This window comes from Mirounga angustirostris, unplaced genomic scaffold (genome assembly GCF_029215605.1).
Source record: "Mirounga angustirostris isolate CCGP_5_RB_7025 unplaced genomic scaffold, mMirAng1.0.hap1 SCAF_16, whole genome shotgun sequence".
NCBI lineage: Eukaryota > Metazoa > Chordata > Mammalia > Carnivora > Phocidae > Mirounga > Mirounga angustirostris.
In genome coordinates this window covers 48,793,270-48,816,948 of record NW_026991724.1, presented here as the reverse complement: position 1 = coordinate 48,816,948, position 23,679 = coordinate 48,793,270, and the positions used below count along the sequence as shown (strand labels likewise).

The following is a 23,679-nucleotide window of genomic DNA, read 5'->3' as shown; positions in this document are numbered from 1 at the left end:
TGGGTGATTCAAGAATCTCAGCCCCTCCCACCCCGATGCCATGGTTCTCGTGTTGGTGTGGGGATGGAGGCGGCGGTTCCCGAAGCATCCCAGCCCGAGTTCTTGGGAGGGCTGGAGCTCCTGGTGCCAGGCCCAGGGTGGCACGCTTGGCACCTTTCCCCGGGCCGTGATGGTGCACTTTTCCGCCCACTACGGGAGTGACCGTGAAGTGCCCATAAAAATGCCCTGCATTGGGTGGGTCTTCAGTCTGATAACCCACAAGGTCTGGTGAGTCCTGGGAGCCGTGGGAGTTAGACGGTGGGGTTATTCGAGCTCTGGAGCCAGATTGCCTGGGTATCTGGTTGGCTCGGCCACTTTCTAGCTGTGTAAGGTTGGCCAAGTCTCTCCACCTTTCTGCGTTGTTAGGATGAAATTCAGTAATCAATGGAAAGTTTAGAACAGTGCCTACAGTGGTCAGTACACGTTACCAATACTACTTCTTGTTTTTATTGTGCATTGAACTAGGCCATGATGGGATCAAGGTCGTCCCAGAACAGCAAGTGCAGAGAGCTCAAGATGGGAAGGAGCATGCTGTGTTCTGGGAATCTTTCTTTAATTTTTTAAAAGATTTTTATTTATTTATTTGACAGAGAGAGACACAGCAAGAGAGGGAACACAAGCAGGGGGAGTGGGAGAGAGAGAAGCAGGCTTCCTGCGGAGCAGGGAGCCTGATGCGGGGCTCGATCCCAGGACCCTGGGATCATGACCTGAGTGGAAGGCAGACGCTTAACGACTGAGCCACACAGGCGCCCCTGGGAATCTTTCCTACCTCGATGCTCCAAACTCACCTTCCTTTCCAGTGCTGGTATATGCCATGGTCCATCCTACTCCAGGGCCTTTGCACTAGCGGTTCCCTCTGTCCCCCCAAGGTCATTCCTCCATCAAATTGCTTGTCTGACTCCTCCGTCTGATCTCCTTTCAAATATTACCACAGCAGAAGGCCTACGCTGTCCACCCTAGCTCATGGAGCCCCCTTCCCTCCATTACTCTGTTGTCGCATCTCCCTTGTATGCACATAACACAGCATACCTGTCCTCTAGACTATATGCTCTGTTAAGATGAACAACCTGTCTGTCTTGTTTATCACTCTGTCCAGGACAGAGCTTAGCACATAGTCGGTGTCCAATAACTCTGTATCAAATAAATGCTGGAAAGAATTAACAGCCAGAAACTCTCTGGGATGGGAAGATACGTTGATGGGAACCATGGAGAACTTGAGGTCAAGGAGTTAGAAAGAGGCCTAGCTGAGTGGGAAGCCGAGGGAGGGTTTTTAATATGGGAAGTGACATGAATGAGTTTGGGTTTCCATATACTCTTTTTTTTTAGGTTATGGAAAATTTCAAACATAACCAAAAGGAGAGGAAGAGGAAGAGTATAATCAGCCCCTCACCAGCCCATCACCCAGCTTCATCATGACCAATCTTATTCCATCATCCCTTTGCCCCTTAAGGTCCTTGAAGCAAATTCCACACATTTCATCCAGAAACACTTCAGTGTGTGTCTCTAAAATATAAGGACTTTCTTTCTATCTTTTAAATACAACCCAAAGTATCATTACCAAACTTTCAAACTTTGGGGTCGTTTCTTTACATTATCACATTTCCCCCATGGTCCCATGTATATCTTGTTTTTCCTTTCCTGAACAATGTTTTCTCTCGAACATACAGAAAGTGTGAGAGAACAGAATTGTTCTCTGCATTAATAATACCAGCGGCATTGGCATCAACAATTTCCTACTCATGGCCGATGTTGTTTCATTTCTCCCACCCACTCTTCCCAGATGATTTTGAAGCTATATGCCAGACATCTTATCCCATAAATATCTTTTTCTTATTACACTTGGTGTATCTCCATCAGGACCTAAACAAGATCCACACGCTGTGTTTGTTGTCTGTGATTCTTCAGTCTCTTTGTCATTGATATTTTAAAAGGCTCTCTCTGGTTATTGCATAAAATAGATTGTAGGGGGGCGCCTGGGTCGCTCAGTCGTTAAGCGTCTGCCTTTGGCTCAGGTCATGATCCCAGGGTTCTGGGATCGAGCCCCGCATCGGGCTCCCCGCTCGACGGGAGGCTTGCTTCTTCCTCTCCCACTCCCCCTGCTTGCGTTCCTGCTTTCGCTGTGTCTCTCTCTGTCAAATAAATAAAATCTTTAAAAAAAAAACACAAAATCTAAAATAGATTGTAGGGAGGCAGAGTGGAAGCCAGAAGCCCAGTGAGGTGGCTGCTATATATTAATGACACAATTCATTCCCAGCATTTATTTAGCACTTTTTATATACCTGAAACTGTCTTGGGCGCTTTGTATACATTCTTTCATTTCATCCCGGCAGCAACTTTTTAAGAGGAGGCGCTACCATTATTCCCACTGTTCAGAAGAAGAAAATGAGGCACAAGGGGGGGACTCACACAGCCTGGAGGTAGCAGGGTCAGGATTTGAACTCCTGCAGCCAGGCCCTGGAATCCATGCCATTTGCATGTATGCTTTGCTGCTTCTTGACTGAGGCTGAGGGAGTGATGGCGGAGAAGTGGCCTTATTGGAGAGGTTAACTTAACCGGGCCTAGTGATGAAGGGGGAGGAGGTAACAGAGGAGGAAGGAGTCAAGGACGGTGAGGACAGAATGATAGCCAGCTCCTGTCGAGAGCTTGTTCTGTGCCATCTGCTCTCCCGGACTCTTTACATGTCTGAACTTATTAGATCTTCCCAATGAGGGAAGGAGCTATTTTCAACCTCATCTTACAGAGGAGTAAACTGAAGCCCAGAAGAAGCTAAGTTTTGAGCCCAAGGTCACACAGCTGGGAAGGGTGGTGCTCAGATTTCTACCTCTTAGGAGATCTCACAGCTGACCCAGAAGGTGTGCATGCCTTCAAGGGTCTAACAATCCTGCCAAAATCATAGGAATCGGCCCCAGGGGTGAGGAGGTCTTATTTGGGGGACCCTGATAGTAAAGAGGGCCTGAGGATCTCTGTTTTCCTGTTTCCTCCTGCCCCTGAGCTCCTGGCAATCCCCGAACCTATTTCAGCCCCAGTGTCTGCACCATTCTCCCCACCAAACCGGACAGGACTCACCTCTGGGTCCCCAGCTTCGCCCAGCTTGGGCCAGGTACACAGGAGCCCTCAAGTGAGGCATAAATGAGCAATATTCTTGGGGCGCCTGGGTGGCTCAGTCATTAAGCGTCTGCCTTCGGCTCAGGTCATGATCCCAGGGTCCTGGGATCGGGTCCCACATGGGGCTCCCTGCTCAGCAGGAAGCCTGCTTCTCCCTCTCCCACTTTTTTAAAGATTTTATTTATTTGACAGAGAGAGACACAGCAAGAGAGGGAACACAAGCAGGGGGAATGGGAGAGGGAGAAGCAGGCTTCCTGCGGAGCAGGGAGCCCCATGTGGGATTCGATCCCAGGACCCTGGGATCATGACCTGAGCCGAAGGCAGACGCTCAACGACTGAGCCACCCAGGCTTCCCAATAAATAAAATCTTCAAAAAAATAAAAAATAAATGAGCAATATTATCTCCTTGACTTTGAACTTTCCTTTCTGTCTGTTTCTCTCCTCTCTGAGAGATTCTCTCCCTCTTTCTGCTCATTTCTCCTTACTCTAATGTCCCAACATCTCCTCCTATCGTAATCGTCTAGAATTTCCAAGTGTATCCTTCTGACCATATTTCTTTGATGGACATCCCATTTCAACTCTATATCTCTCCATGAATCTCTGAAAGTCTTTCCAGGTCTCTCTTCTTGGTATCTCGGAGTCCAAGTCTCTCTCAAGTCTCTAAGCATCTCCCTTGTCTCTGAGTGGCTCTCTCTGTCTCTCTCCTGATAAAAACCACTAGGAATACGTTAGGAGTCCCGCTATCAGTGTATTGGGGCCTCTTGTTGGGTTTTTAGTTCTCTCCCTGTCGGTGCTTGTCCCAGTGTCTCTCCCTCGCCTTTTGAGCCTTTTGAGTGTCTCCCTGTTCGCCGTTTCTCCGGGTCTCAATGCCTTCTCGGTCTTTCCGTGTTCTCTCCGCCTGACCGCCGCGAGCCCCCAGCGCCCGCGGCCCCTTTAAGGCGGGCCCCGCCCCCGCCCCGCCCCGCCCCTCGTCGGCCAGGGGCCACCCGGCTTCCGCCCGCGCTTGGCGTCGGCTCAGTCCCCACCCGGCCGCGGGCGCGATGGCGGGGGCCGCACTGAGGGTCGCCGGGAGGCAGCTCAGCCAGCACAGCGGCTCTGGAGTCCCCATCCTCCTACGGCAGGTGCGAGGAGGCTGGGCCCGCAGCGGGACTACTGGGCGCTGGGCGGCGGCAGGGGCGGGACCCCGGGGTCCTTTAAAGCGGAGAGATCCGGGATCCCCTGGGCTTGGAGCCGGACTGCTGAGTCCTTTACGGAAGAGGTTGCTGGAGACCCTGATTTGGGGGGTATTTGGAAGTTGGGACTCGTTGTTTCAGATGGAACAGATTCCTGACACCAAGGGGGAAGAAGGGTCTGGGTTTTCTGTTTCTGGATCTTAGGAAGAGAATCGAGCGAGGCTCGGACTCTTGGGGCCCCAGTGAGTGGCAGTCTCGTTCCTCGCTCTCACCTGTCCCACGCCCCCTTCCCAGATGTTTGAGCCCAAGAGCTGCACCTACACGTACCTCCTGGGTGACAGAGAGTCCCGTGAGGCCATTCTGATCGACCCGGTTCTGGAGACAGCGCCTCGGGATGCCCAGCTGGTCAAGGAACTGGGGCTGCGACTGCTGTATGCTGGTCAGTGTGGAGGCCGAACTCCTGGGTCTGGGGGAGGAGGGGGCTGGGGGCTGGGAATCCTGCGTCCTCTCTGTGCCCTCCCGGACCTGGTCCTCCTCTCTCTCCCAGTGAATACCCACTGCCACGCGGACCACATTACGGGCTCAGGGCTGCTCCGGTCCCTACTCCCCGGCTGCCAGTCTGTCATCTCCCGCCTTAGTGGAGCCCAGGCTGACTTGCACATTGAGGATGGAGACTCCATCCACTTCGGGCGCTTCGTGAGTTGGATGCTGGGTCCCGAGAGGGTGGTGGCCTGGACTTCTTGCACTTAAGGAAAGAGGGGGCTGAGGGCGTGGGCTCCTGAGCCCCGGGGTAGGAGGGAACTCTGACCTGGGCTCCTGATCCCTGAGTTTGTCTCTGGGAGGAGGGCGCCATAAACCCAGGTGGGGCACTGGGGAAAGAGTCTCTGGGCAGGTGTGTCTCTGGCCAGGCCCATAAGTCAACAGCATTTGTGGAGTTTCCTATAGCCTTGGGGCAGCTCCTTTGGCCTGGCATCTCCATAAAAGTTGATTGAGGATGGGGCGCCTGGGTGGCTCAGTTGGTTAAGCGACTGCCTTCGGCTCAGGTCATGATCCTGGAGTCCCGGGATCCAGTCCCACATTGGGCTCCCTGCTCAGCAGGGAGTCTGCTTCTCCCTCTGACCCTCCCCCCTCTCATGTAGTCTCTCTCATTCTCGCTCTCTCGAATAAATAAATAAAATCTTTAAAAAAAAAAAAAGTTGATTGAGGGCTAGAAATCTGAGACCAGGGCTGAAGGAGAGACCCAGCTCAGTCTTCTAGAGCCACTGTTGGAGGAAGGAGCATCCCCTTGCCCAGAGCTAGGACTAGGGTGAGGCGAGCAAGGCACCTAGGGTGCAACATTTAAGGAGGCACTCACTCTCAGGGTCATGCAAAGGCAGGGTAGGCACCTGTGAGTCAGCCCCTCCTTAAATGTTCACCCTTCTGTGCCTGCTGGCCTCACCCTTGCTGGGGCTGTTGCCTCACACAGGAAGGGCCTGAAGTTTCCTACCTCCTCTCTGGTCTTTGTCACAGGCCAAGGTCAGCAGGTTTCCAGCCAGGATTTCAACCCAGAGCAATAGATCAGGGTGGGGTGGGGGGGGGGGCTTTGCCCTCAGAGGGAGGAGAAACAGCTGGTCAGATTTTTCTCTGATGAGACTTGCTAAAGCTATGGAGAGTCTGGCTGACTTTGGGGACAGAATGGGCAAGTGATAGAGGGGGGACTTGACCTCCAGCTTAGAGGATTTTGCTAAATGGGGACAGTTTATCTGAGTCAGAGCATTTAGAGGAAATGAGAGCTGTGTGTGGGATCGGAGGGTTGAGCTACAATGGTGGCAGCCTCTTTATTTCAAGCCCTTTTTTGGAAGCAGGTAAAAAAGTGCATTGCACCTTTATGTACACTGTCCGTGAGTGTGAGGTGCTAACAAGCATTTATTGAGTTTGAGCAGGCTTAGAAGGGTGAAAAATGGTTGGGGTTTCGTGTCAAGATGAGCCCTTTGTTAGATTGGATGAGCGATGTTTGAATGAATGTCAAAGGGTGTAGCTGTGGCAGATTTAGCTTCAGTGTCTGGTTTTGTTTTTTTAAAGATTTTATTTATTTATTTGAGAGAGAATGAGAGACAGCGCGAGAGGGAAGAGGGTCAGAGGGAGAAGCAGACCCCCTGCCGAGCAGGGAGCCCGATGCGGGACTCGATCTCGGGACTCCAGGATCATGACCTGATCCAAAGGCAGTCGCTTAACCAGCTGAGCCACCCAGGCGCCCCAGTGTCTGGTTTTTTTCAAACGACTTAATTGATATCATTCACGAACCGTCCGGTTCATCCATTTGAAGTGTACAATTCAGTGACTTAGTATATTCAGAGTTGAGTCCATCCATCACCACAGGGAATTGTAGAATATCTCCCGTCACTTCTGAAAGAAACCCCGCATTCTCCTTCGCTGTCACCCCAGCCCCCTCCCCTCTCGCTCTGACAGCCTTAGGCAATTCACAAATCTGCTTTCTCTACAGGTTTTGCCTATTCTGGGTGTTTCATAGAAATGATTGGAATCCTATATTATGTGGTCTTTTGTGACTGGCTTCTGTCACTGACCATAAGTGTTCAAGGTTCATCCTTGTTGTAGTGTGTGTCAGTGTTTCATGCCTTCTATGGCTGAGTAATATTCCACTGTGTGAATATACCTCATTAATTCATTCATCCGTCAGCCGATAGACATTTCCGTTCCCGCCATTTTTTGGCTATTATGAATAATACTGCTATAAATATTCACGTGCAAGTTTTTTGTGTGTGGCTGTTTTTCATTTCTCTTGGATATCTATATAGGATGGAATTGCTGGATCAATAATAACTCTGTGTTTAACAGTTAGAGGAACTGGGGTGCCTGGGTGACTCAGTCGGGTAAATGTCCGACTCTTGATTTCAGTTTTGGTCTTGATCTCATGGTTGTGAGTTCAAGCCCCATGTTGGGCTCCATGGTGGGTGTGGAGCTTACCTATAAAACAGTTGGAGGGGGGTGCCTGGGTGGCTCAGTCGGTTAAGTGTCTGCCTTTGGCTCAGGTCAAGATCCCAGGGTCCTGGGATCAAGCCGTACATGGGGCTCCCTGCTCAGCAAGGAGTCTGCTTCTCCCTCTGCCCCTCCTCCTGCTCATGCTCTCTCTTTCTCTCTCCCTCTCTCTCTCAAATAAATAAAATCTTAAAAAAAAAAAAAACAAAACAACAGTTGGAGGAACTGACCAACTATTATCCAAAGTGGCCGCACCATTTTACATTCCCACGGGCAGCATATGAAAGGCCTAATTTCCAGGCACCTGGGTGGCTCAGTCAGTTAGTCGGCGGACTCTTGATTTAGGCTCAGGTTGTGATCTCAGGGTCCTGGGATCAAGTCCTGCGTCAGGCTCCGTGTTCAGCGGGGAGTCTGCCTCAGGATTCTCTCTCTCCCTCTGCCCCTCCCCACCCCTCTCTCTCAAATAAATAAATAAATCTTTAAAAAAAAAAAAAAAAGAAAGTCCCAGTTTCTCCACATCCTTGCCAACACTTGTTAGCATCTGTCTTTATGATTATTCGATGTTTCATGTGGTTTTCATCTGAGTTCTTTATAAACCTTTAGAGATGGTCACACTTCTTCTCCCTCATTTTCTCCCCCCCGTTTAAAAAAATTGACTTGTAACATGCATGTTATATAGTAGAAAGTGCGCATATTGTATGTGCGCCGCTTGTTAAATTTTTACATATGAGTATCCACCGCCGAGATCCAAATACAGAGCATACTCATCACCAGAAGGCCTCCTTGCCCCTCTTCCTGGCCACTGACACCCCCATCAAGAAACCAGCTTCCAACTTATTTATTTTAAAATTTTTCTTTTTTTTCTTATGATAAAGACTTTGAAGATTTGCAATCTTAGCAACTTTTTTTTTTTTAAGTCGGTCCCATGCCCAACAGGGGGCTTGAACCCACAACCCTGAGATCAAGAGTCACATGCTCTACTGACTGAGCCAGCCAGGGGCCCCTCTTCCAATTTATTTAATCATAGATTAGTTCTACATGTTCTGGACCTCATAAACAGAACTCATACCATATGGGCTCTTTTGTGTTCTGGCTTCTTTCACTCCACATCATGTTGTGTATAGTTGCAGTTCTTTCCTTCTGTTGCTCTATCGCAGAGATTGGCAAACTTGTTCTGTAAAGGACCAGACAGTAAATATTTTTGCTTTTGCAGGCCATATGGTCCCTGTTGGTGTGAAAGCAGTCAGAGACAATGCATAAATGAATAAGCATGGCTGTACTCCAATAGAACTCGAATTCTGGCCTCTGAAGTGTTAATTTCAGTAATTCTCATTTTGATTTTCTTTTTTTTCAACTGTGAAAAAACTTAAAAACCACTTAAAAACCCCTCGTGACCCTCAGGCCGTACAAAAGCAGACCACAGGCCAAACTAGGTGTACCAGCGGTAGTTTGCCAACCCCTGATGGAGAGCATTTTATTGTGTGAATTTATGTTAATTCGTCCATTCTCCTTTTGAGAGTTGGTGCCAGTTTGGAGCTATTTGTGAATAATGCTGCTGGGGAGCATTTGTTTGTGTGAATTTATGAAAATTTATCCATTTTTCCTTTTGATCGGTGATTCCAGTTTGGGGCTATTAAGAAAAATGCTGTTATGAAGGCTCTTATGCAAATCTCTTGGTGGACCTTACTCTCAATTCCATGGAATGGACTTTCTGGGTCAGAGGACTGACCTATGCTTAACTTTAGTAGAACTTGCAGTTTTTTGAGCTGGTTGTATTTTACACTCACAGCAGGCCAGATTTGGATGGTTTCATTGTACAGTGAATTTTCTGTTTTAATGAGCAATGAGATTTGAACATTTTATCTCCAGTGAGGAGTGGCAGAGTCGGAAAGTTAGTCTTGCCTGTTAAGTATGTTAATTTAGAGCGCTGCCAGATATGGAGCCCCCAGATCCCACTTTAGAGATTGATTTCATTGTTCGGGGCAGACACAGGGAATCAGTCTATTTTAAAAGCTCACAGGTGGGGGGCCTGGGTGGCTCAGTTGGTTAAGCGACTGCCTTCGGCTCAGGTCATGATCCTGGAGTCCCGGGATCGAGTCCCACATCAGGCTCCCTGCTTGGCAGGGAGTCTGCTTCTCCCTCTGACCCTCCTCCCTCTCATGCTCTCTGTCTCTCATTCTCTCTCTCGCAAATGAATAAAATCTTTAAAAAAATAAAAATAAAAGCTCACAGGTGGGGTGCGCTTGGCTGGCTCAGTCAGTGGAGCATGGGACTCTCCATCTTGAGGTTATAAGTTCGAGCCTCACCTTGGGTGTAGAGATGACTTAAAATCTTTAAAAAATAAAATAAAAGCTCATAGGTGATTCTCATGTGGTCCAGGTGGGAATTTCAGTGCTTCCTTCTATTTGGAGCTAATTATTATTTTATTAATTAATTAATTAATTAATTTGTCAGAGAGAGAGAGCACAAGCAGGGGGAGCGGCAGGCAGAGGTAGAGGGAGAAGCAGGCTCCCCGCTGAGCAAGGAGCCAGATTCAGAACTCAATCCCAGGATCCGGGGATCATGACCTGCGCCGAAGGCAGACGCTTAACCGACTGAGCCACTCAGGCGTCCCAGGAACTAATTGTTTTTTTTAAAGATTTATTTATTTATTTGAGAGAAGCAGGGGGAGGGGCATTAGGAGAGGGAGACAAGCAGATTCCTGAGATCATGACCTGAGCGGAAATCAGGAGTCTGCCTCTTAACGGACTGAGCCACCCAGGCGCCCCTGGAACTAATTATTTGAATTGTGCAACAAATCTTCCCTCCTCGCAACATTTTACAAAAAATGTCAAGCATACAGAAAAGTTGAAAAGATTTGACAGCATACACGTATCCATCCATCACCTATCTTATTTTTTGTTGCATCCTCAAGTTATAGACATCAGTACACTGTCCCCTAAACGTTAGAACAACTAATGTCGTTTTCTTTCACAAAAGAAAGGAAGGTTTAGCTGACGGAGGTTCAGACTGTCTAGCCGCAATGGAAGAAGACACTTTGGGTTTTCGAGCTTAGAGTGCACAGAAACAGTGGCTGGTTATACCAAGGTTAGGTGCTTTTGAATAACGGAGCGGAGGAGTGAACTTGGGACCAAATGGAATAGATGGCCCGCCTCTGCTTGCCACCAGGGGGCAGTGTGGGCCGTGGGCCTTGCGTGGCGAGTGCGCGTGCGCAGACCCCTTTCGCGTTGCCTGTAGCTGATGCGAAGTAGTTGGAGAAGGTGCCGCTGCCCCTGGAAACAGGTGAAGGGGACAGCTGCTGAGCTGTGTCACGTATTTGAAGCCATGGAAGGGAAGAAGGAATTTCTTGGAAGACTGTGAGGTTAGTCAGGCTCCACAGAATCCCTGCAGACTGTTCTGCGGCTGAGATGTTTCAACCAGTTTCAGGACCGGTGGAGGCTGCTGCGTGAAGTCCAGATATTAGGCGCTCCCCCCACAACCTTTTATTAATATTCTAATACCTATAGTAAATTGAAATAATGGGACAGTTAACACCTCCATACCCTTCACCTAAAGGTCATGAGTTGCTGACAGTTTTTGATTAAATAATTAATTATTTTTAAAAAGATTTTATTTCTGGGGCGCCTGGGTGGCTCAGTTGGTTGAGCGACTGCCTTCGGCTCAGGTCATGATCCTGGAGTCCCGGGATCGAGCCCCGCATCGGACTCCCTGCTCGGCGGGGGGTCTGCTTCTCCCTCTGACCCTCCTCCCTCTCATGCTGTCTGTCTCTCATTCTCTCTGTCTCAAATAAATAAATAAAATCTTAAAAAAAAAAAAGATTTTATTTCTTTGTCAGAGAGAGAGTGCACAAGCAGGGGGAGTGGCTGGCAGAGGGGGAAGCAGGCTCCCAGCTGAGCAGGGAGCCCGATGCGGGACTCGATCCCAGAATCCTGGGATCATGACCTGAGCCGAAGGCAGACGCTTAACCCACTGAGCCACCCAGGCGTCCTGTTGACATTTAAAAAAAAAGATTTTATTTATTTATTTATTTATTTGAGAAAGACAGAGTGTGTGCTTGCGCACAAGCAGGGGGGAGGGGCAGAGGAAGAAGCAGGCTCCCCTCTGAGCAGGGAGCTGAGGGGAATGTGGGGGCTCAATCCCAGGACCCTGGGATCAAGACCTGAGCCGAAGGCAGAGGTCTAATCGACTGAGCCCCCCAGGCGCCCCCAGTTGCTGACATTTTTGCTACATTTGCTTTATTTCTCTGTGTGTATATACTGTTTTCCTCTCTTACCACTAAAAAGCTACATTACAGGGCGCCTGGGTGGCTCAGTTGGTTAAGCGACTGCCTTCGGCTCAGGTCATGATCCCGGAGTCCTGGGATCGAGTCCCGCATCGGGCTCCCGGCTCGGCGGAGAGCCTGCTTCTCCCTCTGACCCTATCCCCTCTCATGCTGTTTCTCTCTCTCTCTCTCTCAAATAAATAAATAAATAAAATCTAAAAAAAAAAAAGCTACGTGACAGATATGTCAACCCTAACGACTTCTTCTGAGAGTAACAATGTTCTCCTGTAGCAGAGGTTCTCAAACTCAAACCTTTTGGTCTCAGAACTCCTTGCCCTCTTAAAAATTACAGGAGGGCCCTCAAAGCTTTTATTTATGTGGGTTCCAGCTATCAATATTTACTTATTAGCTGTATGTCAATTACAGCTCAGTAAAAATAAATAAAACCTTTCTATTCAGAGATGCCAAAAAAAATTTACTGCATTAGGGAGTGCCTGGGTGGTTCAGTTGGTTAAGCGACTGCCTTCAGCTCAGGTCATGATCCTGGAGTCCCAAGATCGAGTCCCGCATCGGGCTCCCAGCTTAGCAGGGAGTCAGCTTCTACCTATGACCCTCCTCCCTCTCATGCTGTCTCTCATTCTTTCTCTCTCAAATAAATAAATAAAAAATAAAATCTTAAAAATTTACTGCATTAGAAGTTAAAACCAAGACTCTCTTTTTAAAACACAAGAATATTCAAGTACTCCATCTGCTGGCAGAGCAATGACATCATCACCAGTCATGGAGCTTCTGGAAAACGCCACCAAACAGGCGAATGAGAGTAAGAAGGGCAGAAGAGTTCTTCCTACTATCATGAAAATAGTTTTCACCTTGCAGACCCTCAGGGTTCCCTCAACTGTACTTCGAGAACAATTCTTTTGCAAAATCTTTATCACAGAAAATATATGATAATTCTGAAATTTTTTTTTTTTAAGATTTTATTTATTTATTTGACAGAGAGAGAGATAGCGAGAGCAGGAACACAAGCAGGGGGAGTGGGAGAGGGAGAAGCAGGCTTCCCGCCGAGCAGGGAGCCCGATGTGGGGCTTGATCCCAGAACCCTGGGATCATGACCTGAGCCGAAGGCAGACGCTTAACCACTGAGCCACCCAGGTGCCCCTGAAATAATTCTTAAATCCAGCCCAAGTTCAAATTGCCCCAGGTGCCCAGGAATCATTTTTATGGTGGTTTTTAGGAACCAGGACCCAATTGAGCTTCATACAATCCATTCAGCTGTTAGGTCTATTTAGTCTCTAAATCTAGAACAGTTTCATACCCTTTCTGCACCATGACATTGACTTTTGAAGTTTCTAGTCTATTGTAAGACGTCCCGCTTCTGGGTGTGTCTGGTTGTTTTCTCATGGTGTCATTCAGCCTACTCTTTTCTTTGCTATCAACTGAAGTAGATTGTATGTATTTTGAATTGGTTAATAATAATGATGATAATTTAACAATAGTTAACAAGCTTTGAGGGTTTGCTTCTTGCCAGGCATTGTGCTGAGCTCTGTAAGTGTTTTTTATCAGTGTTTGTCTAGAAGGATTTTCATAATCAAATATTGCTGCAGGGAGTGGTGGGGCCTGTGGCAAATGTTGGGGTGCATGTTCCATTTATGGGGGACACCCACGGCACAATTCAAGTTGATTATTCATGTTTAGGAGTGTAGTCTGTCAGGGTGCCTGGCTGGCTCAGTTGGAGGAGTGTGGGACTCTTGATCTTGGGGTCATGGTTTGGGCCCCATGTTGCGTGTAGAGATTACTTAAATAAATAAGCTTTATTAAAAAAAAAAAAAAGAATGTAATCTGTCTACTGCCAAACCTTTTTTTTTTTTATAGGAGCTTCAAATATACATTTTTGAGAAATCTTCCACTTTTTAAGGGTAGACTACAAATTCAGTTCTCATAACTCCTGAGTGGGCCAAACAAAACATTTCTCTGGCTTAGTCTGGCCCTTGGGCCTCCACTGCGTCTTCTCTGACAAACAGATCTCATTAAACCTTCATAACCACATAGATCAGAAATATTTTTCTCATTTTACAAAGAAGGATGTATAGAGAGGAAAAGTGACTTGCCCAAAATTACACTGAGAAAATGGCCAAGTCGGGATTTTTTTAATTTAATTTTTTAAATTTATTTATTTTTAAAAGATTTTATTTATTTATTTGACAGAGAGAGAGAGTGAGAGCAGGAACACAAGCAAGGGGAGCGGGAGACGGAGAAGCAGGCTTCCCGCAGAGCAGGGAGCCCGATGTGGGGCTCGATCCCAGGACCCTGGGATCATGACCTGAGCTGAAGGCAGACGCTTAACGACTGAGGCACCCAGGCGCCCTGGGATTTTTTTTTAAAGATTTATTTATTTATTTGAGAGAGAGAGAGAGAGAGAGAGAGAGAGAGACTGGGGGTGGGGGAAGGGCAGAGGGAGAGTGAGAGAAAGTCCCAAGCAGACCATGAGATCATGACCCGAGCCGAAACCAAGAGTCAGACACGACTGACCGAGCCACCCAGGCACCCCGCCAAGTCGGGATTTGGACCCAGGAGGCCTTGTGATTCCAACTAGATCAGTGTTTTTACAAATTTTAGAACATTAATTGGGCGCGTGGGTGACTCAGTCAGTTAAGCGGCTGCCTTCGGCTCAGTTCATGATCCAGGGTCCTGGGATCAAGCCACGAGTTGGACTCCCTGCTCAGCGGGGAGCCTACTTCTCCCTCTACTGCTCCGCCTGCTTGTGCTCTCTCTGTCAAATAAATAAATAGAATCTTAAAAAAACACCAAATTTTAAAACATTATTATTATGGGGGCGCCTGGGTGGCTCAGTCGTTAAGCGTCTGCCTTCGGCTCAGGTCATGATCCCAGGGTCCTGGGATCGAGTCCCACATCGGGCTCCCTGCTCAGCGGGAAGCCTGCTTCTCCCTCTCCCACTCCCCCTGCTTGTGTTCCTGCTCTCGCTATCTCTCTCTCTGTCAAATAAATAAATAAAATCTTTAAAACAAACAAATAAAAAAAAACATTATTATTATGTTACTTTGATTAGTGATTATTGTGTGCTGGGCATTTTTCTAAGTGCTTTACATACTCAAAGTAACTTAATATTTTTTTGTTAAAGATTTTATTTATGAGAGAGAGAGAGAGTACAAGCAGGGGGAGGGGCAGAGGGAGAGGGAGAGGGAGAAGCAGGCTCCCCGCTGAGCAGGGCCCACGTTGGGTCCTGGGATCATGATCTGAGCTGAAGGCAGACGCTTAACCAACTGAGCCACTCAGGTGCTCCAGTAACTTAATATTTATAATAGCCCTATGAGGTGGGAACAGTTATTATCCCCATTTTACAAATGAGCAGAGAAGCTCAGAAACAGAGAGGTGAAGTGACGTGTCCAAGGCCACACAGCTAGTAATAAATAGCAGAGGCAAATTTAGAACCCATGTCACCTGGCTCCAAAGGCTATTCTTAACTCCTAGTCCGTGCGCCCTCTCCAAGAGATAGATACTGTACATCTGGATTCATAACTGAAACCTCCACACATGAAATACCACTTCCCCCTACTGTATACCAGGCACCCTGAGATTTCCCGCTTCATCCCACATCTCCTCCCCCACCATTCCATTCTATTCCATTCCACGCCTCTCTGCTCTTCCGTGTCTAGCATCCTTTTTTTCTTTTTGCTTTTGTCTTATCTGTGACATCCATCCATACTTCCACGTATAGCCATAGTTTGCTCATTCCTATTCTTATTCTGTGCCTCAGTTTCCTCGTCTATAGAATGGGAACAGGAATGGTACCTATCTCATAAGGATGTGTGTGGACTGGATGAGTTCAGTCATGTCGAGCACTTAGAAGAGAGCCTGGCAAAATTTTGTCCAATTTATACATATACACAGTTATATATACCATACGTATACTTCAACTGTACCGTATATATACTGTCTAAATGTACTGGTTGTTTATAGCTGACGTCCTTCTGATTGGTCGGTACCCATTGCTGTAACTGTGATTGGCTGTTTTGAACATCCACAATATTTAGTTCGAAAGACACCCATGCTTTCTGTTTAAAAAAAAAAAATTCAGGGCGCCTGGGTGGCTCAGTCGGTTGAGCGACTGCCTTCGGCTCAGGTCATGATCCCAGGGTCCTGGGATCGAGTCCCACATCGGGCTCCCTGCTCTGCGGGGAGCCTGCTTCTCCCTCTCCCTCTCCCCCTGCTTGTGTTCCCTCTCTCGCTGTGTCTCTCTCTGTCAAATAAATAAATAAAATCTTTAAAAAAAAAAAAATTCAGAGAGTATGGAAACAGACAAAAAGTGAAAGATCATCCCTGGGCCACCAAAAGGTTATGTTAATTGGGGGGGGGGAGGGTTGTGATTTTTCCCACAAGATTTTGCAAAATCTGTGACTTTTGCTTTGCATTTGTTTTGCATTGCACGTATATCCTGTTATATATGAGTTAGGAAAACATTTGGCTGAAAGTAACTGAAAAACCCAAACAGTGGCTTAAATATTTGGTTCAGTTTTCTCCCGTAACAGGAGTCTGGAAGAAGCCAGTCATTCTCTTTGATATGTAGCACTGTCATTTGGGGGATTTTTTTTTTTTTTTAAGATTTTCTTTATTTATTTGAGAGAGGGAGAGCATGAACACAGAGAGGAGCAGAAGAAGAGGGAGAAACAGACTTCCCATTGATCAGGGAGCCCGGATGTGGGGCTGGATCCCAGGACCCTGAGATCATAACTGAGCCGAAGGCAGATGCTTAACTGACTGAGCCACCCACGCACCCCATTTGGGGGATTCTTTTTCATGGTTGCAAGGTGGTCTGTAGCTGCGTCCATCGCACCATTGTCCAGAGCCAGATAAAGTAGGAAGGAGAGGTGCCAGACTCTCTTATCGGGAAGGGAAAAGCTTTCCCAGACATTTTCAGGAGACATACTGAGATCTCAGTGGCCAGAGAACCGTGTCAGAAGCCACCCAGGCTACCATGGAGGGTAAGGAAGTGCTTGGCTGGGCACACTGATGCCCTGAACCAAACCAGAGACCTGGAGTGGGGAAGGGCAGAATGGATGGTAGGTGTGGACGCAGGATCTGCACATGGTGTCCTTCTATAATCAGCAGATGACTGACCTGGACCAGGATGCTAATTGGTGGGAGGAGCGCTGTGTGAGTGGCAACTAATCTTATAAGTGGTTGTTAGATCATGAGGGTAACAATTTTTTTTTTTCCATGACAATTGCTTCCCTGAACTGGGTGTGGGGATTTACATAATGAGGATTTCCTGGGTGGGCATTTTTGCCCACATGTCAGAAGTTCTTAACGGCAGAGTCCAGAGTCGTAGCAGTAGCTATGTGGGGTCAGAGAGTCCATATTTGAGGTATTGGTAGACACTGCAAACTTGCCCTCTAAAATGGCTACAGTGAGGGCACCTGGGTGGCTCAGTTGGTTAAGCGACTGCCTTCGGCTCAGGTCATGATCCTGGAGTCCCTGGATCGAGTCCTGCATCGGGCTCCCTGCTTGGCAGGGAGTCTGCTTCACCCTCTGACCCTCCCCCCTCTCATGTGCTCTCTCTCATTCTCTCCCTCAAATAAATAAATAAAGTCTTAAAAAAAATAAATAAATAAAATGACTACAGTGAGTCGTACCTGCATCCCAGGAAACGTGGGCTTGCCTCAGACACCCTGAGAAACTCTAACAGTTGTCAATCTGGTAGGTGAAAAATTTAAATCTCTCTCCCTTTCTCCCTAAAAGGGAGATCAAACATCATTTCAGATGTGTTTTTTTTTTTTTTAAAGATTTTATTTATTCGGGCGCCTGGGTGGCTCAGTTGGTTGGGCGACTGCCTTCGGCTCGGGTCATGATCCCGGGGTCCTGGGATCGAGTCCCGCATCGGGCTCCCTGCTTGGCGGGGGGCCTGCTTCTCCCTCTCCCACTCCCCCTGCTTGTGTTCCTGCTCTCGCTGTCTCTGTCTCTGTCAAATAAATAAACAAAATCTTAAAAAAAAAAAAAGATTTTATTTATTCATTTGAGACACAGAGATATATATAGAGAAAGAGCATGAGCAGTGGGAGAAGGAGAGGGAGAGGGAGAAGCAGACTCCCCGCTGAGCCAGGAGCCTGATGTGGGGCTCAATCCCAGGACCCTGGGATCATGACCTGAGCCGAAGACAGACGCCCAACCATCTGAGCCACCCAGGCGCCCCTTCAGATGGTTTTTTGACTAATTGTTTCCTCTTCCATGATTTGCCTGTTTTTTTCCTTTTGTGCATTTTTCTTTGGGGGGTTCTTATTGATGCTTAGGAGCTGTTTATATATGATGGCTATTCATACTTTATGATACTTTCTTATACATGCTGCTACTACCGTCTCTTGAGTTTTTTGTCTTTTAACTCTTATTTTGTCCTTTTCTATAATGAAGTTAAACTATGTGGTCATCCCTGTCACTGTTTTTCCTTATGTCCTCTGAATTTAATATCGTGCTTTTTTTTTAAAGATTTTATTCATTTATTTGACAGAGAAAGAGACAGAGAGCAGAAGCAGGGGGAGTGGCAGGCAGAGGGAGAAGCATACTCCCCGCCGAACAGGGAGCCCGATGTGGGGCTTGATCCCAAGACCCTGGCATCATAACCCGAGCCGAAGGCCAATGCTCAATCGACTGAGCCACCCAGGCACCCCTAAATTTAATATGCTTAGAAAAACCTTAAAAACATGGGCAAAAATGCCCACCCAGGAAATCCTCATTATGTAAATCCCCACACCCAGTTCAGGGAAGCAAGATTACACACACACACACACACACACACATCTCCTTATATTAGGTTATGTATATCCTTATATATTTCCTTTTAGATTTCTTCTGCTTTTTAAATGTTTAGATCTTTAGTTTATCCTGAATCTTGTGTTCTATTTTTAATTATAAAATGAGATGCTTTCTGTTTAAAAAAAGGGTAATGTAGGCAAAGCCTAACGAAAAAATAAATGTTTTGAGTAAACGAAGAAACTTTTTTAAAAGATGACACTGGGGCACTTGGGTGGCTCAGTTGGTTAAGCGACTGCCTTCGGCTCAGGTCATGATCCCAGAGTCCTGGGATTGAGTCCCACATCGGGCTCCCGGCTCAGCGGGGAGCCTGCTTCTCCCTCTGACCCTATCCCCTCTCATGCTGTTTCTCTCTCTCTCTCTCTCAAATAAATAAATAAATAAAATCTTTAAAAAAAAAAAAAGATGACACTGTACAATTGCTTTGTAATCGGCTTTTAGCACTTACCAGATAGTAAATATCTTTTCATGTCAGTAAATATTTGTGTACAGCATCGTCAAATGTCATTTCAATAACATACTTTTAAATGACTGTTTGGTATTCCATACTTATATTAGTGTGCTTATCTTTTTCTTACTGATTTGGAGATCTGTTTGTATAGGAAGTATACTGACTACCACGTGGTGCATATGTGTCATAAATACATTTTGCCAGCCAGTTGGTTCCCTTTCAATTTTGTTTATAGTGTTGTTGCCGTTCAGAAACTTCAGATTTATTTAAAGTCAAACCATTGATCTTTTTTGTAATGATTTACAACTTTTGGGATCACATTTGAATGCTCTTCCCTAACCAGAGATCATATATATTCATTTGTATTTTTGTTGTCGTCACAGTTTTATGGTTTTATTTTCTTGCTTTAAGTGTTTAGATTCATTGGGAGTTTACCCTGGTACAAGGTTTGAGTCTGGGAATCTAACTTAATTTTTTTAATTTAAATTTTATTTATTTATTTGACAGAGAGAGAGAAAGCACAAGCAAGGGGAGCGGGAGAGGGAGAAGCAAACTCCCTGCTGAGCAGGGAGCCCTAGGCAGGATTCGATCCCAGGACCTTGGGACCATGACCTGAGCCGAAGGCAGCCACTTAACTGACTGAGTCACCAGGTGCCCCAAACTTAATTTTTTAATTAAAAAAAAAAAAAAAAACACCCTAGCTAGATGTGACCCTAGGGTGAGATGGGGGCTTCTCAGGCCAATTTCATCATGAGGCCAGGGCCCTTGGCTTATTAGTAACTGTCTGTATTCTCCTTCCCTACTAGGCCTTGGAGACCCGGGCGAGCCCCGGCCACACCCCAGGCTGTGTCACCTTTGTTCTGAATGACCACAGCATGGCCTTCACTGGAGATGCCCTGCTCATCCGGGGGTGTGGCCGAACGGACTTCCAGCAAGGTCACAGGCCCTTTTCCCTAGCCTGAGATCTTAGTATGGTTATGTGTGTGCCAGGGTTTTAAGTACCTGTTGCAAGAATGAATGAACAGGTGTTAGACTGTTAGGGGGTCAGGATTAGATTGAAGAAGTTTCGCTGCTAGAGTGAGGGAGAGTTAGATTCATGGGTTAGCTACTGCGGGGCAGTTCAGCGGTTTACCTTGTTGGGAGACAGTTAGATGCAAAGGTGTATTCATTATCTATTGCTGTGAAACAAATTACCCCAGAACTTAATGACTTAAAGCAATGATTGACACTATCTTACATAGTTTATGAGATTCAGGACTCTGGAAGCAGCTTCGCTGGGTGGTTCAGCGTCACTCGTGGGAGTATAGTCAAGCTAGAGCCTGGGCTGCAGTCGTCTGAAGGCTTGACCGGGACCGGGGGTTCTGCTGCCAAGGTGCCTCACTCACATGGCTGGCAATCTGGCTCTGATTGTTGGCAGGAGGCCTCAGTTCCTTACCACATGGACCTCCCCACGGGGCTACTTTGTCTTCCTGACACAGCAGCTGGGTTCTCCCAAAGGGAATGGTCAGAGAGACACAGATGGACAAGCAGACAGAAGCCCTAGTTTTTTATTAAAGATTTTTATTTATTTGAGAGAGAGAGAACAAGCAGGGGGGCAGGGGAGCATCAGAGGGAGAGAGAAGCAGACTCCCCGCTGAGTAGGGAGCCCGCTGCGGGACCCGATCCCAGGACCCTGGAATCATGATCTGAGCCGAAGGCAGATGCTTAACCTACTGAGCCACCCAGGTGCCCCTAATTTTTTTTTTGAATGACCTAGTCTTAGAAGTTAAACTCTGTCATTTCCGCAATATGCTATTTATTAGTTGCAAGTCACTTAGTCCAGACCACTGAGCCAAGGTGAGGAGAATTGTCACGTTTTGAACAGAAAAGTGTCAGTGAGTTTGTGGACTTTTTTTTTTTAATTTTTAAAATTTTTATTTATTTATTTATTTTTAATGTGGAACGCGTCACGAATTTGCATGTCATCCTTGTGCAGGGGCCATGCTAAATCTTCTCTGTATTGTTCTAATTTTAGTTTGGTGCTGCTGAAGTGAGCACTTTTTATTATTATTTTTTAAAGATTATATTTATATATATATATATTTTTTTAATTATATATATTTTTTTAAGTAATCTCTACACCCGTTGTGGAGCTCAAACTTACAAGAGGCGCGTGCGCTACCAAGTGAGCCAGCCGGGCACCCTGTGGACATTTTTTTTTTTAAGATTTTACTTATTTATTTGAGAGAGGGAGAGAGAGAGTGTGTGTGTGCAAGTGGGGAGAGGAGCAGAGGGAGAGGGACAAGCCAACTCTGCCCTGAACAGGGAGCCTGGCGGGGGGGGGGGGGGGGCGGCTTGATCCCATGACCCGATATCATGACCTGAGCCAAAACCAAGAGTTGGAAGCTTAACCGACTGAGCCCCCCAGGCGTCCCCCACTGTGGACATATTTTTAAACCTGAACGTAAGGAGTTTAGGTGCTGGAGGTGTGGCAGGGGGAGGGGTGTGTAGTTTGATTCAGGAGTTTAGCTGGGAGGGGGCAGTTAGATTCAGGAGTTTCACTGTGGGAAGGGAGGTCCAGAGAGGTTTGCCCCTGTCCTAATTTAGGACTCAGAGCCTGATGTTGGAACCATGGGCCCGTTTTCTTCTTTGGCCTCATGTCTTCGGTTTCTTACCTTCTAGTCCAGCCTCCCAGCCCAGAACCCTTTCTTGGCATCCCCAGGCTGAGGGCACAGCTCCTTGGTGCTTCAGGATCTCATCCCAACCTTATTTACCACCATGGTGAATTTCTCACCATTCCTCAATTCTTTGCATTTGCTGTTCCATCTGCCTACAATGCCCTTCCCTCTCTTTCTGTGCCTAGACAAAGGGGTACTGGCAGGAAATGAGGAAGAGGGTTTAGCTACTTGATTTTATCCTCCCACCCTTTCTTGAGGAAAGGGGCTAGAAGGCTTCTCTCCTGTTGATTTACTCACCTCTGAGCTTTCCTTTCCCAGGCTGTGCTAAGACCTTGTACCACTCAGTCCACGAAAAGATCTTCACGCTTCCAGGAGACTGTCTGATCTACCCTGCTCATGATTACCGCGGTGAGGGCTTCCTGGAGGAGGTGTGGGACATATAACTGTCCATTTGAGAGGGAGTACCAAACTGCTGTAGTCCATGTGGGGCATGGAGACCACAATTCCCAGAAATTTCTCTGGCCAAAAAGATCAAGTGCTTAGGTGTGCTGAGTGTGGATGTAGAAACAAGACTCCTAGAATTCCGGAGGGCATGCGTTTTCCTGGAACTTCCTTAGAGAGCTTAGGGCACGTGGGAAACTACATTTCCCATAGTGCCAGTCGAGGAGAGCAGGCGATCTTGGTAACATTCTGGGAAGAGCCTGTTAGTCCCAGGCCCGAGATGCACCCTAAGCCTCCTGGGAAATGTAGTCCTAGGAGGCCCCAGGCACTTGCCAGGTTGACGTTCCTCTCCTCCCTTGGCCGCTAGGGCTCACAGTGTCCACCGTGGAGGAGGAGCGGACTTTGAACCCGCGGCTCACCCTCAGCTGTGAGGAGTTTGTCAAGGTCATGGACAACCTGAACTTGCCCAAGCCTCAGCAGATAGGTGAGCAGTTGGGGGCTGGGACTCCTGGGTCTGAGGGAGGAGGGGGCTCAGGGCCAGAATTATGTTTCCCAAAGAAGAAGGGCTCCTCGGATTTCTGGGCCCCCAATGGGGCATGAGGGGGTCTGCTAGGGCCCCTTAGTTTCAGCCCTGGGTTTTTCCTTTCAGACTTTGCTGTTCCAGCCAACATGCGCTGTGGGATCCAGACTCCTCCTTCCTGACCCAGCTTTGTCAGGTGCTCATTTCTGTTAAGAATGCACTAGGTGGGGTACAGAGAGGTGCCATCGCCACGCCTCTCTTTTTCCCCTCCCTCACCAGCCCCTGAGCTTCTTAAATAAATAAAATATATATATATATATATTTTTTGCTCTGAATCTCATTTCTGTCTGTTTTTGGGGGGGAAGCCATTGGTTTTCTGATCTGAGGTGTCTGGTCTGAAGAGGCCAGGGAGGAGAGAGCAGGGTGAAGATGCAGGGTGCAGGGAAGGAGGACATTTTCTAACTCACAAGATCAGAAACAAACCTATCTGGGGCAGGGCTTCTCACCTCCTTGGATTAGAATACTATCTTGAGTTGGAGCCATTCACACACGTAAGACCCAGGAGAAGGTCCTTCACTCCTCCACGTCTCAGTTTCCTCATCTGTGCAATGGAAATAATACTAATAATAGGGTGTTGTGATGATCCAATGAGTCCACATGTATGAGGTGCCTTGGCACACTGCCTGCATGGCAGGTGCCCTATCAGTGGTGACTATTATTGTTACTATCATTTGGAATGATCTTCCAGGCACTTCCTGGCTGCACCAGAGTGACAGTGTGCCCAATGGTTAAGAACATGGACTTTCCAGAGAACAAATCCAGCCTTGAGATTAACAGCATGTCTAGACTTCCAGGCACATTTAACCCCCTCAGCCTCAGTTTCCCCAACTATAAAATGGAGATAGTAATCCCTTTCTCATTAGGCTACCATAAGGATGAAATTAACGTGTGTCAAGTGTTTAGCACAGCTCCTGACATCCAATAATCCTGTCTCACATGCCAGTTATTTTCCTGTTTTTGCCCAGAGAGGAAAGGGTCTGGCTTAGACCTTTAACCTCTGCCCTCCACCCCATAGCAGAGTGGGGCAGGGGGGTGGGCACACTTCCACTGTCTCTGGGCGGGTCTCTGACTCAGCCCAGGGCACCCCCTCCCCTTGCCCAGCTCCCCAAACCGGTCGGAGCCCTTCTAAAGGGCTCATTAGAGGGAGAGGCCCCTATCTCCATTCCCCCTTCCTT

At 47.3% G+C, this 23,679-nt stretch overlaps 1 protein-coding gene and 1 non-coding gene across 3 annotated transcripts; one reads left to right on the top strand and one right to left on the bottom strand.

Annotated features, from left to right (window-relative positions):
* The first annotated feature begins 70 nt into the window (after positions 1-70).
* ETHE1 (ETHE1 persulfide dioxygenase) lies at positions 71-22,765 on the top strand. 2 transcript variants are annotated; one of them, XM_045891653.3, is made up of 7 exons: positions 71-267; positions 4,611-4,755; positions 4,864-5,012; positions 19,633-19,762; positions 21,802-21,891; positions 22,292-22,408; positions 22,574-22,765. In XM_045891653.3, the coding sequence occupies exons 2-7, from the start codon at positions 4,611-4,613 to the stop codon at positions 22,624-22,626; spliced, it is 684 nt and encodes a 227-aa protein (XP_045747609.1). In that variant the 5' UTR covers positions 71-267; the 3' UTR covers positions 22,627-22,765. The 2 variants fall into 2 exon arrangements, with proteins under 2 accessions (XP_045747609.1, XP_045747608.1); XM_045891652.3 differs by lacking the exon at positions 71-267 and adding an exon at positions 4,109-4,265.
* On the bottom strand, positions 20,757-20,862 carry LOC123856286 (U6 spliceosomal RNA). The gene has a single exon (XR_006793690.1). It is a non-coding gene; the product is annotated as a U6 spliceosomal RNA (small nuclear RNA).
* Positions 22,766-23,679: the final 914 nt, after the last annotated feature.